At 38.5% G+C, this 14,620-nt stretch overlaps 2 protein-coding genes across 5 annotated transcripts; one reads left to right on the plus strand and one right to left on the minus strand.

Moving 5' to 3' along the window:
• The first annotated feature begins 532 nt into the window (after window positions 1–532).
• On the plus strand, window positions 533–8,614 carry slc25a15b (solute carrier family 25 member 15b). 3 transcript variants are annotated; one of them, XM_085288757.1, is made up of 7 exons: window positions 533–614; window positions 3,112–3,202; window positions 4,946–5,204; window positions 5,294–5,431; window positions 5,573–5,748; window positions 6,585–6,743; window positions 6,871–8,614. In XM_085288757.1, the coding sequence occupies exons 2-7, from the start codon at window positions 3,148–3,150 to the stop codon at window positions 6,990–6,992; spliced, it is 909 nt and encodes a 302-aa protein (XP_085144883.1). In that variant the 5' UTR covers window positions 533–614; window positions 3,112–3,147; the 3' UTR covers window positions 6,993–8,614. The 3 variants fall into 3 exon arrangements, with proteins under 3 accessions (XP_085144883.1, XP_085144882.1, XP_085144884.1); XM_085288756.1 differs by lacking the exon at window positions 533–614 and adding an exon at window positions 1,449–1,789; XM_085288758.1 differs by lacking the exon at window positions 533–614 and adding an exon at window positions 1,911–2,207.
• Window positions 8,615–8,821: 207 nt separating this feature from the next.
• Window positions 8,822–13,600, minus strand: LOC146565552 (transmembrane 4 L6 family member 4-like). 2 transcript variants are annotated; one of them, XM_085288759.1, is made up of 4 exons: window positions 13,314–13,600; window positions 12,883–12,948; window positions 9,359–9,498; window positions 8,822–9,274 (listed from the first exon to the last, which is right to left on the minus strand). In XM_085288759.1, exons 1-4 carry the CDS (start codon window positions 13,488–13,490, stop codon window positions 9,076–9,078), a joined length of 582 nt encoding a protein of 193 aa, XP_085144885.1. In that variant the 5' UTR covers window positions 13,491–13,600; the 3' UTR covers window positions 8,822–9,075. The 2 variants fall into 2 exon arrangements, with proteins under 2 accessions (XP_085144885.1, XP_085144886.1); XM_085288760.1 differs by lacking the exon at window positions 12,883–12,948.
• Window positions 13,601–14,620: the final 1,020 nt, after the last annotated feature.

The raw sequence follows: 14,620 nt of genomic DNA on the forward strand, positions 1-14,620 counted from the left end.
CAGGGCTGAAGCAATCAGCATCATGGGCTCATCCGGTTAGAATAAGAAAAAGCAGCCATCTAATTCAGAATTATTCTCAGTGTTCTCCTTTTATTCTCAAATAAATAAGGCAAAGAAGGAAGGAAACAAAGACACACATGGACTGCCAATGCTGAAAGAAAACAGAGATTCAAGTTACTCATTACCTTAACATTACATAAAATAAAAACCCAAACAGAACCTCACCTCAGCTGCCGCCCCGTGTGGAAGTGCGGAAAGAGTGAGCCAAAAGTGAATGCAGTCCTTATATACTGTGTGACATATAATGTGTGACAGGTGAGTGCAATCAAGGACAAGCACCACACCCAATCAAAGGTGAGAGAACTAAACAAGGTGCATCTGGTGAAGTGAGTGGGTGTGCTGGGATGTGCTAAAAGGTGGGTCTCTACAACAACGTGGAAATGCAGTATGAGAGTTTGCACAATTCTATCAAGCTTGCAAGTCAATATTTGGTATGGCTGACTGACCGATAGTGACTGATTTTGTGTTATTGTATTTTTCTATCCAGGTATACTTTTCCTTCATTGGCATTGTGTTTGGAGTCATTATTAAGCTGGAGAATCAAGGTGTTGCCGGTGAGACATTTCCCAGATGGTAGTACTGTTGTACTCCTCTCATGACCTCCTTCATATTGAAATTTTAATTAATCTCTCTCTCTCTCTCTCTCTCTCTCTCTCTCTCTCTCTCTCTCTCTCTCTCTCTCTCTCTCTCTCTCTCTCTCTCTCTCTCTCTCTCTCTCTCTCTCTCTCAACTTGAATGAAAGGAGAACAAATGATAAGTTTCAATGACAGTCTGCAAGTGCCTAAAGTTGGCTGTTACACAACACTGGTTTATCCCTTATTGCTTTTGCTTGCTTGAAAACAAAACTTTGACAGACCTTGAGAAAGCCTGGTGAAGTGTTGCTCAAGAACCATTCCAAAAATACAAGAAACTCTGGCTCACTGGAAGAAAAATACGGAGAAATGATGGATGTTTTAATATTTTCGTATACAAAAATAATAATACAAAAATGATTTCATCATATACAGAAATAAAACCAAAAAACTATTTCTTTAATACTCAGCAACTCGATGGGGTGTTTAAGTTTATTTTGAAAAACACGAAAGCATGTGAACCGGAAGCTTTACCGGTTCTTCTTGTGCCATGCGGCTCCGTGTCAAAGATCCCGAGAAAACTAAGAGGACCACTAAGTGTCGCTGACGGCTTCTGCATCTTGACATCTATTTAACATTTACGACTATATAATAACCATGTAAATCTACAATGTAATTTTAAAAAAAGTCCAATTACATTACAGCATTTGCAAATTCTGCTTAGTAAGACTGCTAATTTTCTGAGCAGAGTCGTTGGGTGACGGCAAGTTTCGTCCCTGGAATTTAGAGCAGAGAGGGCGCTCTCAACTTTTCATTTTCTCCTCCAATGACGCAACCTCTGTACTCTCCTCATCACCTCCCAGGATCGTTGATGGGCAATGCATTGATCATAGTGCAGACAGTGAGGACAGGCGCTGCAAATGAGATAGCAATAAGATCAACGTTGAACGGCGGCCTGTTGGAGTAAATTAGCATGATGTTAGCTTTGGTTAGCAGCTCCCTGAATTAGCGTATGTCTGACACATAGACTCCCAAGTTAACCTCTCCTACAAAGTTTACCTCGAAGCTCTCCAGTAATGTTTGTATTCTGAAATTACCGTATTCCGTCTATCTGTTCAGCTCTCAGAGTGAACCCACGCTGTAAGAACATCAAAGCAGTAAGTTTCTTTTGATAATTTCAGCGTGTTGGATTTTATTGATGTTAACAACCTAAGTTATCTCTCATACCTGTTGGACTTTTGGCTCTACCCGTGGCATACAGCATACATGTGTCATTTTGTTTTAAAGAAGCGGGGAAAACAGATGTTTAATTTATGCCACAAAAATAACATTTACCAGCCTCTGCTGGTGACGTGTGAGCTGAGAAAGGCCAATGACAGTAACGTTGGAGCCATGTTTCATCAGCTGGGGAAGGGTCACCACCGTGTCCTTACAAGTGGGAATAGTTTAGTAGCAGAGAGGGCAGCTGTGACCACCCATTTAGTTATAAATGCGCTCTGAGGTTTTAGATTGGCACGCATCAAGACCACACAAGGCTTAAAAGACAGGACTGAACTTGCTTTTGGTAAACCGCAGGTAAAGTCTGCTTTTCCTCTCCACAGGATCCACTTTTTTGCGCTTTTCTTAATTCAAACGTAATGGTTTTGTTGAACAAGCACACAACTCAAATGCACAAGGGATGGCAGTGCTGTAAGAGAGCTGCAACCCAAGCAGGACACTTTTGGTGCCAGTGAACCGTGGCAAACCAACCAAGCTAATCTAACCTTGACTTTTCTGGTCATTGATTCTAGTGGTCAACAATTTCCTTCGTGGATAATACTTCTAGTCATCAAATTATAGAAGGAAATTAAATAAAGTTAGTAGGACAAGGTTGAAATGATTTGGATGTGTTCCAAGGACATGCCAGCTGAAGGATGTTGAATATAGAGTAACCAAGCGGGAAGGAAAGAAGACCTTAGAGGAAACTCGTGGACGTAGTGAAGGAGGGATAAAGTACATGCACACAGCGTGGAGAAGAAGATCATTTGGAATTTAGAAAAGGAATGCCTATGTAGCACTGAAGTTTACAGTTGTGCAATTATGGGCTTTATTTTACTGCTTGATATCGTCTAACAGTCTACAGACAAACTGAATATTTCTTTCACTTTGCATTGTTTTATGTCCCAGGTGTAGATAAAACTTTCAGATGTAAGTTTTATTTTACACCCCAAAGTGCAAAATCGGATCATGTGTGCCCTATTTTTAACATGCAAGCTCATAGAAAGATCTACCAGCGTCTTCACATTTTATTTATTTTCACATTTTGAGCAGTTCTGGTTGAAATTGCAACTAATTTAGTGTAGTAGTAATGAACCCAGCTGCTCTTTCTCTCTGGGGGATCTAATCCACACATAATTACAGTGTGAGGGGAACAATGAACAATGAACTGATTATATTTTTTACTAAAACACACCATTTATAGGTTTCTGTTTTTTCCCAGGTAGCTGAGAGGAGGGGAGACCTTTTCTGAACTACCATGGCTCCACATCCAGTAGTCCAGGCCATCATTGATCTCTCTGCAGGAGCCACAGGTAAATGCAGTAGCCTGTCACTTAAAACTCTTTCTACAGTAGCCAACATAAACATGTGCACATGCACTCTTTAATGTCTATGAAGTAATCCTGTTTAGAGATGGACCGATCCGATATTACGTATCGGTATCGGTCCGATACTGACCTAAATTACTGGATCGGATATCGGAGAAAAATAAAAAATGTAATCCGATCCATTAAATATCACGAAAGCACCTCACAAAACTTGCAACACGCCGTAACTCACCTCAGAACGTTAGCAGTCGGAGCAGTATGCATCACGTGATAGAGCAGCTGTGGCATGCGGGACCTGTCGGTGGTCTGGATAGCATGTGGAGCTTCGCTAGCAACCCAGCATTTCATCTCCGACAAAGTTATCCCCGAGAGAAGTAAAGCAAGTGTGTAAGTCCATCTCTGAATGTTTGTAAAGCATTCCCACGTTAAGCTTAACAAGCGATATATGGAGCGACTGCCTCTCGCTCTCCGGCTGCTACTTCAATCGTGAAACTGCTTAAATGATCAGCTGATCGGCTTTTCTGTCGCGAGTCCGTGTCTCTTGTTTGTTTTTGGCCCACTTTGCACCAGAAAGAGGAAACCAGCGGCTGAACAACAGCAGAACGTTTCAGCTTGATCAGCTGTTGTTAGAATGTATTTAATATTACTTTCTACTCCAGGATCTTTTTCTACGTAGCTGACGCTGGTAACTGTGCAGGGGCGGATCTAGCAAAGTTTAGCCAGGGGGGCCGATAGGGCATGAACAGGGAAAAGGGGGCACAAAGACATACTTTTCTTTCTTATCCTCATTTAAAATGCCGAGCTTTTAATAAATAATTATCTGACACCCAAAGTTTTAATTTGATGTAAAATGAATAGAAGTCAATTACTGTATATAGTGACTATTAAGTCTAATATATACCCTAGTAAGCTATAGTACTTTTTCCTTTGGGAAGGTACCATCTGTGCAGTCTGCAATTTTGTTGAAGAAAGATGTTGAATCTATTTAATATTTCTTGAAAAATAATTGATTTCTGTGCATTTTTTTTCACACTGCATCAAATTAAGGTTGATTACGTCGATTAAGCATCATGAGGTGGAGCGTGAGGGGTGGTTCCCTATTTTTTATTTATTTCTTTTTGTTGTTGCTGGGAGTTGGAACCCTATTAGTTAGGTTGCTTAATATTTACGCTAAGTACTCTTTAAAATACCAGAATAGGGAGGATGGTGTAGGTCTAAGTTTATTAGATTGATCAGTATTGCTGAACTATGAAATATTTTTTTTGTATACAGGTATAACAGAATAGCTTTAGTGTAGTTGTTGTTTTAAACTTGAGTATGAACTTGCAGACTTGCAAAATGCAGCAAGATATTTTAAAAAACAGTTTTGTTGATTAAAAAACACTATATCGGATTCATATCGGTATCGGCAGATATCCAAATTTATGATATCGGTATCGGTATCGGACATAAAAAAGTGGTATCGTGCCATCTCTAATCCTGTTGCTTTTTAGTGCTGACAAAACCTCACCACCTATGTCAGACTGAAGGATGTTTTGATGACTCCTATGTTTTTCTGGCTCATTTGTTTCAGTGTTTCTGTTTCTCGCCCGAGCCCGCTATGATACTAATCTCTTCACGGCACATATTGGTTGGCTTTTGTGAAAAGTTTGCCTTTCCTGTAGCAACTCTCTGTATGTGCCGGTTCACATCTGTTATTTACTGTTTTTGTACTTTCGTCCTCCCCAGGGGGAGCTGCGTGCGTCTTCAGCGGGCAGCCTCTAGACACAGTAAAGGTCAAAATGCAGACCTTTCCTAAGCTGTACCGCGGTTTCATCCACTGCTTCATGTCTACCTACAAACAAGTGGGCCTGCGTGGGCTCTACCAGGGCACTAGTCCGGCGCTGATGGCCAATATCGCTGAGAACGCTGTGCTCTTCATGAGTTACGGCTTCTGTCAGCAGGTCATCCGCTTCACAGCCGGCCTGCACAGCAAGGCTGTGCTGAGGTAGCTGTTCTTTATGTTAGCACAAAGCCTGCCCTGGGTTTGTGTGTGTCTGATCTCTAACTGCCTGCTGGTCTTTCTGTCTTTGTTAGTGACGTGCAGAAAGCCTGTGCTGGCTCAGTAGCGTCCATCTTCTCATCGCTAGTGCTCTGCCCCACTGAGCTTGTCAAGTGCCGACTACAAGCCATGCATGAAATGGCATCATCAGGCAAGATTGCCAGTAGCCAGAAGTAAGTAAATAGCCTAACAGTAGGGCGGGTGTTTCTCAAGCGCAGTTTGTTAATGAGCAGTTGTTTTTAAATATTCATCTACTAAAACGCTATTTTAGTGTCTCGTGTACTGAGCAACCGTTCCCTCTGCTCTGTCTGAAGCACTGTGTGGTCGGTGGTGAGATTCATCATAAGGAATGAGGGACCACTGGGCTTCTTCCAGGGTCTGACCACCACTATAGCCAGAGAGGTCCCCGGTTACTTCTGCTTCTTCGGTGCCTACGAACTCTGCCGCACAACTTTTGCAGACTACATGAAATGTGGCAAGGATGACATAGGTACTGCTGTAAATGTTTCCCTATGTTATTAAAAGTGTTCTGGTCAAATGTGGATGTTAAATAAAGTGAAAAAAGAGTAGACACAAATGATATACTTTATTAACTTACATATGTTATTAAATGTTACTTCTTATAATATAATGTGCTTATATTTGACTTGTGAAGTGAAGAAAATTTTAATACAGTCCACATCTGTGAACGGGATTTCTGCCTATGTCACCTTCGATATATTGACGGAAGTGATGAAGCTAACTACTACCCTACTTTCAATGTCATCAAACTACAAATATGTCTCTGTTAGGATATTTCTGTCAGTACATTTCCATTAGTACACCATGTAAACTGCATACTTGCTTGGTGCATGCATGTTAAAGGTGTTGCAAGTCAAACAGAGTAGGCTGCATGCATTTGACTGTGGCTGCTGGAATAACCTTTTCTTCTTCAGCTTTCTATTGTACATTTGCTGGCATGCTTGGAAAAACGGTCCTGTTACATGACTCTGTTTCGATTGCTTCACATTTGAATCTGTAATATTTTCATATACAGAGGAGTTAATGGTTGACTTAATGACTGCAACCTACCTAGGTCATGTGGCGGTATATTAAGCCCAAATCATCACCCCTCCTCCACCGTGCTTGACAGTTGTTATGACGTTGGTCGACTTTGGTCTCCTCAGGTTATTGGTCCAGACGTAGTTCATTCAGATGCATTTTTGATAACCTATGATCTTTTTAGATTGAGCACGTTTTCTCCTGGCAGCCCTTCAAAGCAAGCATTCTGTTTTTTTTATTGTACTGTCAGGAACTTTAATATTTAACATGCTGTGTATTTTGGAGGTGTGGCTCCCATTGTGTTCAGCGGCGGTTTTGGAGGGGCGTGTCTGTGGTTGGTGGTCTACCCTATGGATTGCGTCAAATCTCGTATTCAAGTCATGTCTATGACGGGAAAACAGGCGGGCTTTTTCAAGACCTTCATGACCATCACTCGCACTGAAGGTAAGCACATGAAGGGTTTTATAGTATTTTCCATAACATGTTTAGAAAAGCAGTCTTGGTGTAAAAGACTAAAGCTTTCAGCAGTTTCAGTTTTCACACTGTAAGCTCAGCTGTTTCTTGTGTTTAGGTGTGAGGGCGCTCTACTCTGGTCTTACCCCCACCATGATCCGCACCTTCCCTGCTAATGGAGCTCTGTTTCTGGGTTACGAGGCCAGCCGGAAGCTCATGATGAGGCAGTTTGACAGCTAAAACGGTCCACATCCTTAACACAAATGAAGAAACGGCGAAATATTATAGCCATATGACCTTATACATGGGCTCTGAAAACTGCCACACTCCATCTCCTGTGAGACTGAAGCAACTCGCTTTTGACGCAGCGTTTGCATCACAGTATTACTCTGGTTCTTACATAGAAGAATTTTTAGTTTTAGTTTTTTAATGCTTCGGCCACTTTGTTAGGTACACCTGTTCTGCTGCTCATTAACCAGCCAATCGGATGATCTGATGTCGTCGTGTTGGCGTTGTTCCCAGATCATCATGAAAATGTTGTTCCAGGTTCAACATTGCAAGTGACCAGTCACATTGTTGTGACGTTATTGTTTTGCGCGCCAAGCCATTTGTGCATTCATGAAATTCCAATGTTGCAAGGACTATCAGTTCTGCTTACCGTTTATTAAAGGGTCAGGGTCCGTTGATCGGAGGACAGAGGCGGTTTCTCGCAGTTTAAGTAGTTTTTTGTTTTACGGCGGGTTTTTTTCCCGAAGTCGCAAAAGTCACAGCTGTCACAACATTCTGATTGGTCACTTGCAATGTTGATCCTGGAACAACATTTAGTACGATGATCTGGGAACAACACAAACACGACGATATCAGATCGTGCCCAGCGAATCACATTCATTGTTCAAACTGCGCATCAGAAGACGCATGATTTTGGTAAGTGTGAACACGGTGGGGTTGTTGGAGTATTTCAGAAACTGCTGGTCTGCTGGGATTTTACTAGCAGGAACTAGCAAGGTGTACCTAATAAAATGTCTAAGTATAGCACAGTATTGAGCAAACAACCTCTTTACAAGGAACTGCCAGTTTTCTCTTCCGTTTATTATTTTACCTCTACCTCAACAAGGTCATCGTCACATGTAACGATTCTTTCACATGGGATCGGTTACCCAGTTAAACAGGAGAGTTGTTGTGAAAGCCCCCTGTGGTCATACAAGCAACGCTCGGGGCTCTTATCCACTCCACATGCACTACTTGAAGGCACAAATACATTCCTGTCTCTTCAAGTTGTGCAGAGACATGAATAAACAACTTCTTTAGGTTTTGAGTTTATATTTAGGGCAAAACTTAATATGACTGTGTTAAAGATAGTAAAGTGGCATATGCCATTTCATTAAATTTTATTAACTATTTTTAAATTTTATTAACTCATTATAGAATCATCGGCATCTATGTGGACACCTTAATTTGGGATCTCACCTGGGTTTGTCTGTATGGGTAGTTCTGCTCATAAATTCTGCTGCTTTCAAAAGGAACATCGATATGTTTTAAATCATAGGCTGATTTTTCTTTGTCATGGTTGCCATACCGTACTCCACTCCGTGCTGTGATTCTTCAGTATGTTGAGAACCAGCATTAATCTTTTTTTCCTTGTGTAACCTTTGCCTGCTTATGTGCCATTTCCCATGTTTTTCCCCTTTCAATGCTGAGTTTGCAGTTCAGAATTCTCAATCCTGTTCTCTTCAGTTTTATTCAGAAGTGTAGATATTTTATCCTGGAAATGCTAACAAAAGATGGAGAACTGTTTGTACATCAAACCTGATATTTATTGTACTAATGCAGCTTACATTAAAAGTAAGATTTGTTTTATTTTCCTTTGACTGTAATTACTGTATTACTTTGACTGTAAAGCACAATTATTCAAACGTCACAACAAAATGCAGTATGATAACTGTAGCTGCAGCGTTTTAAACCAGATTATCTAAAACTGGCCATCTAATTGGTGTAAATCATTTCTACTGTTAAAATTATTGTTGTGCATTTTAATATTTAAGTTTTCTGTTAATATATGAAGCATTAAATACATAAAAAGTTATTTTATTAAACGGTGCAACTTCAAAGAGAATGTTTTATGCAGACATGAAGTTTATCGTCATTCATCCAGCAGGGGGCGCCCATCAACTGTCAGAAACTCTCAGATTATGTGAATTAATGAATACATAAAAAAATAACCACATAATAATCCAGAGAGAAGAGGTGAAGTCTGAATTGTCTCTACATAAATCTGAGAAGTAAATCATTTTTACCTTTTTTATTTTTTTAATTTGTAAATTTTTTAGGCGATCTGAGCTTCCTTATTGCAGGTTCCACACAGACAGCCGAAGAGCCCGTTGATCATCTGTGTGGCACAGAGGATCACCTGCAGGCAGCTTGTGGCCAGCAGAGTGCCGAACAGTCCAAGGTTGAACTCCACAATGTTCTTAGGCTCTGTGCATAAGCTCCATAATGTCTTGTCCATCAGGTAGTGGCTGTCACTGTGCAAGAGAGGAGAATTATAAATGACTAAAAGTTGAGAAACGTATGAAATGTGTCACGAGGAAGTCACTCCTGTGCTTTACTCTGTGAGTTCTTTAAAAGGCGTTGTCCAGACCAGTCCGGTTTTGCAGAGAGGCCCATTCTGCAAACCAAGTACTGCAACAATTATACTGTACAGGCCTCCAGCAACACCCACTGCAGCAAATGCAATTGATAAGAACATCTGCAGAGAGAGTAAATGATAAAGGTCAAATGCAATCATGATACAGTTTAAAGACACATTTTTTTTCCATCCTGTTGATAAATAAAACAGGTAGTTGTAGGTGCTCACTAAGCATCTGGTGACATTTTTCTTTCAGTGTTTGCTTTTCCCATAAACTGTAGATTCATCAAGATTAACTACAAGCCAAACTAAACATACTAAAACAGGTCTGTTACTCCCTCCACAGAGTTTGTTTTGCTAGTGTTTATTTCACTCTGTATGTAAGCATGATACCTTAAAAGGTTCGAAATGAATTCTGATAAAACCTAGCGTCAGGTCATGTTAGCAATCCATTAAAATTTGGCTTTAAGGTCTTCAAGGTCGAATTGATGTTTTATTGGCGGAAAATTGGGGGAAAGCTTTATAATTTAGAAACCACAATTCTTACAATTGTGCTGTGTATTGTCAGCATATAGAAAATACAGTATAAAGATTTAAAATATTTCATGTTTGACCTCTGACCTCTCCTTCAGGTCACAGGTCACAGTGATAGTAATCATATAAATACATAACAAGTTGAATACATGTCCATGTTCGTGAACGGAACAAAACTAGTGATCAAAAACGTTTTCAATTAATATTTATTGCTAAAAATTTTAATGAAATGAATGCTACACTTGTAATCTATCCAGATTAAAAACAATATAGTCAAAATTACCTAAAAAAAAAAGAGCTTGTAACAAGGCAGATGACAAATGCTTGCACTTTTCACTTGTTTTTAATGTGCAAAGAAAACAAAATGAATATATAGAAAATACAATACTGTTTCCCTTAAATGTAAATATTACCCAGAGAGCAAGCTAACTCAGGTGCTACTGGTTGGTGCTGTGTTAGGTCACCTTTTTAATTTCTGTAGCAGACTCACATTTCACAGTGTAATCGTAGCTTAACTTTAGAAACAACGGTTCATTAACAGGACTACTTTAAGTTTTGATTTTATTCAAATCTATTAATAAAATCTGTTACTTTATTATAATATTAAAATCTCTCAACTAGTCGCAGAAGATGGCCACTCCTCCCTGAGCCTGGCTCTGCCAGAGGTTTCTTCCTGTTAAAAGGGAGTTTTTCCCTGTTGGGTTTTTCTGTGTGTGTGTTGTTGTAGGGTCTGTCTTACAATATAAAACGCCTTGAGGCGACTGTTGTTGTGATTTGGTGCTATATAAATAAAACTGAATTGAATTACATGGATCAGTCCATTCAGTGTCAACACAGTAAGATCATCTAAAAAGTAGCTCAGCTGAAACTGGACTTGTTCAAATATTAGAAAACTGGTCAGCCTCAGGATATTATGATATAACAATTTTGTCTAAATTCTCCACACGCGATGTGCGTCAAATATCACATCTCTATAAGTGTTTTAAATGTACAATCACTGTCATATTTACATTTTCTGAGAGCTTAAATGTCTATGACTTTACTCTGAAAATATATTTAAAGAGTGTGTTTATTAACACAAAGTATTATCAAAGAAAAGGCATTATGTATTTTGAAATATGATGTACTTTCTATCAATATCTTTTATAATAAAAATAAATTTGGTCCAGTGTTCTGATTTTTCCTTTTTGTCTATTTACTCCATTTAACAATCCATTGAAATAATTGTAATATTGTTTTATTTCATTTAGTTAGTTTTGAAAAACAAACAAAAAAACACGGGTAACATATCCTGTACCAAACCAGTGAGAACTTGCAGTTTTAATTTGTTTGCACAGTCTTAGCAATGACAAAAATAAAGAACATTTTTACTTTCATGAAGTGAAATTGTATCTTTTCACTTCAGCTATTTTCCATTTAAACAGGTTGTATATGGACAATTACTACTGGGTTTGGTACCAAAAGTGTACATATAATAATCTTTAAATGAAATAAACATATTATGTTAAGTAATTATCTGCATATGCATAAGGGAGGCTGCAGGGAATTCAGAGACACAACTTGTTAAGATTTTCAGCATTACAAATATAAAATGATAAAATATAATTTATAATAAGAAAAAAACAACATTGGGTGTAGATTATTATAAGTAAGGCAAAGCAACAGAAATGAAAAATGTCAACTTATTTAAGACTTTTCTAACTTTCATGGGTAACGGAACTTGAACAGAGATGATTCGGGTCATGGCTTTTTTAGAATACTTGTAATAAAATCATCAGTGATCATTGTAAAAAAAATAGGTAATTTTGGATTCATATAATTGTATTATGCGGTAGAGGGGGGTGAATAATGTAAGAGAAGCTTTAAGACATATGTATTGAGAAGGGCTGCAGCTATCAGTTATTTTAGCAATTGAATATTTTATCTATAATTCCATCAATTTTGTAATTGGATAAGAAATACTTTTGTCTTATTAATGAGCAATAATAAATATTCAAAAGAGAAAACAGAGGCATGTTAAAATGAACTGCTCATTTTAGAAATTGCAACATTTTTAATAATTTAAATAAATACAATTTCACAAAATTAAACATTCCCATAGTATTCACATGTAATTTTTTTAAAGAAATTTGTAAAGAAAAACATTTCTTAATGCAAAAATAAATAAATGATCTCAAGTATAGTAAAGTAAAATAAGGTATACTTACAATTTAAACTAGGCCATAAAGTAAAATGACCTATAATGTGTCTTCTTGAAAGGCTTTCTTACATTAATAGTTGGCAAAAAAAGGTCTGACAGTGTTGTATCGCCTGATGAAGTAGATTTTGTGTGTGTATGTTCATGTGTATTTATTTTTGTGCCTTTCCTTTTTTTTAATCTGAATGTTTAAGTGAATGAGTGAGTTTGTGTCTGTACGCCTTTAAAGGAGCGTGTGGTGGTTGTTCTGAACAAAAGTGAGCATGTCAGCATTGTGAAGTTTGCCCTGTGGTTTAAAACAAGATGTTATGATGGTATAGATGTTAATAATTAATGTTAATAATAATTAAATATCCAACCTAACAGCCCTACATCAGTGCCACAAAGTTGTATTGACCCAGTAGAGGTTTTATGGCGATTAAAAAAAAAGCGCTCCTGTTTTGGATGCTAGAAACATGTTTTTATGATCGAGTTATTCAAATTGCTCATTACAAATGAGTTGGTGCAGCCGTAGCATCGACTCATTTTTATACAAAATACATTATTTTAGTCACAATGACTCAAACAGTACCAAATCCCAGGAATGATCCTCATAAGTTGCAGTAAGACTGGGAGTCCAAACACTTTTTCTGACATTTACAGGATTCAAATCTCCTTTCAGTCGAGATGTGTGTGTATATGCATATTGATGCTTTACATTTAATGTGTTAATCATTAAACTTAATCAAGCCTGTCTAACCTGAAGCATCTTACTGTGCTCATGTCTGACTCACCCCACAGCGATTTCCATAGCAACCCTTTTTACCAGTTAAATGAATGTACAGTGCTGGTAGCAACACCTGTAGAAGGACAAAGGAGGTGATAGGACATAATATTCAGTCTGTCGTTAGTGGAATAAAAGACTCTGTAAACATGTAAACATGAGCCTTCATTCATGTTTTAAGAAACAGTTCGCACCAGTGAATTCTGACTTTTGCACCCTGCTCACGCCCAGTTTAGATGATTCTCATGCGAGTGTCAAACACACTGAAACAAATCTTTAAACACTAAACTAATTCTCAGAAAACACATGGATTCAATTTAGATATGCACACAGTTTTAGACTGTATATGTAAGTGTGTATTTTTTTCTGAGACTCCAAATTTTCATAAAAGAAATCAGCTCTATCCTTTAGTAAAACACTGAAAAACAGAGGACCACTCACCAGTACGCCCCCTCCAATGAGTCCCCCCATGTATTTCACCTCCTCGGTAATATGTCCGTCTTTGTCATAGGTGACGTTCCCATCAGGGAAGAACAGCACGATGTTACAGATGATAGATATGACTACTAGTGGGTACAGAGTAATAGCAATGCAGCGGGAACATTTTCCAGTGCACATGTCTGCAGATGGAGAAAGTTACTAACTTGGTAGCAAAGTTTGAGCTCGGATGCTAATCGCCCTTTATAGAAAGAGGCTCCACTCCAATGTGACTGGGGATTCATACTGGGAAGATAAATTCATAAGTGGGAGGGAGGTTAGGGTGTGGGGGGTGTGGTGACAGGGCAATAGCAAAGGAAAAAAGGGTCTGGGACAGGCTGCGGAAGTGTGTCTGACTCATGCTTGCTCTGTTCGACAGTTGGAGTCGGCATGATAAGATAACCCCAAATTTCTGTTAATTTCTGTTGGTCACCTTAGTGACACATGGTGGTACTAATGATGCCACAACTAACGAGACTCCAAGACTGTTTTAGGATTAAATACAACTGTGTTTCTTGTATGTTGTTGGAATGTAAAACAGCCAAGATTATTAGTGTCAGAGAGAAATTTAAAACCAGTGTAAGACATCCTGGGGATATGCTGTATTGTATGATCAAAGCACAGCTGGACTTTGCTTTGCTGCTGCTATAGCAACACACAAAGTGGAAGAAAGATCAATATGTCACTGGCACGGTCACTTTGTGCTTGGTTAAACACTCATCAAACATTCTGGCGAGCTGAAATTTAAAATGAAAGAGAATAAGCAGAGCGCCTCCTGCCCAAAAAGAATCCTCCAAACAACACATAGAGTGAATCAGGCTTCTTAACCCTTGTAAAAGTTGTAATTATAAGCCCAGGAGTACCTCCCTCACCTGAAGAACAGTAATGTTTGTGTGTCCTAGATTGTATTTTGACTGATTATTCTTTTTAAAAGCAGAAGAGAAGCATCAGAAATACATAAAATCATATTAATGCACAATATATTGGTATGTGAAGTGATGAAGTCCCCATCTGCAAACAGGATTTCTCCCTGTGTTACTTTTGATGACTTATCATAAAAAAAACTAATGAAGACAACGACTACACTGCTTTACAATGTCATCAAACTATAGATGTGTCTCGGTTTGGATGTTTCTGTCAGTAAATTTCAATTAGTACACCAGGTACACTGCATACCTGCTAAGAAAACTAAGCATTCCCTAGTTTTTTACAGGAATCTGAAAAACTGTTATTTTCCAAATGACTTTATCAGTCTCTCACAATATTATTGT

This window comes from Mchenga conophoros, linkage group LG10 (assembly GCF_057382185.1).
Source record: "Mchenga conophoros isolate Kocher_MC1m ecotype Shallow Benthic linkage group LG10, M_conophoros_male_GT1.1, whole genome shotgun sequence".
Classification (NCBI taxonomy): domain Eukaryota; kingdom Metazoa; phylum Chordata; class Actinopteri; order Cichliformes; family Cichlidae; genus Mchenga; species Mchenga conophoros.

What these genes read in the sequence shown, in the direction of transcription:
- slc25a15b (XM_085288757.1), top strand. Translation starts at nt 3,148, where the DNA reads ATGGCTCCACATCCAGTAGTCCAGGCCATCATTGATCTCTCTGCAGGA. An exon ending in TCTCTCTGCAGGAGCCACAG is followed by an intron (nt 3,203 to 4,945) that starts GTAAATGCAGTA and finishes CGTCCTCCCCAG; the next exon opens with GGGGAGCTGCGTGCGTCTTC. An exon ending in AAGATTGCCAGTAGCCAGAA is followed by an intron (nt 5,432 to 5,572) that starts GTAAGTAAATAG and finishes CTCTGTCTGAAG; the next exon opens with CACTGTGTGGTCGGTGGTGA.
- LOC146565552 (XM_085288759.1), bottom strand. Translation starts at nt 13,490, where the DNA reads ATGTGCACTGGAAAATGTTCCCGCTGCATTGCTATTACTCTGTACCCA. An exon ending in TCATTGGAGGGGGCGTACTG is followed by an intron (nt 12,949 to 13,313) that starts GTGAGTGGTCCT and finishes GTCCTTCTACAG; the next exon opens with GTGTTGCTACCAGCACTGTA. An exon ending in CCTTTTAAAGAACTCACAGA is followed by an intron (nt 9,275 to 9,358) that starts GTAAAGCACAGG and finishes TCTCTTGCACAG; the next exon opens with TGACAGCCACTACCTGATGG.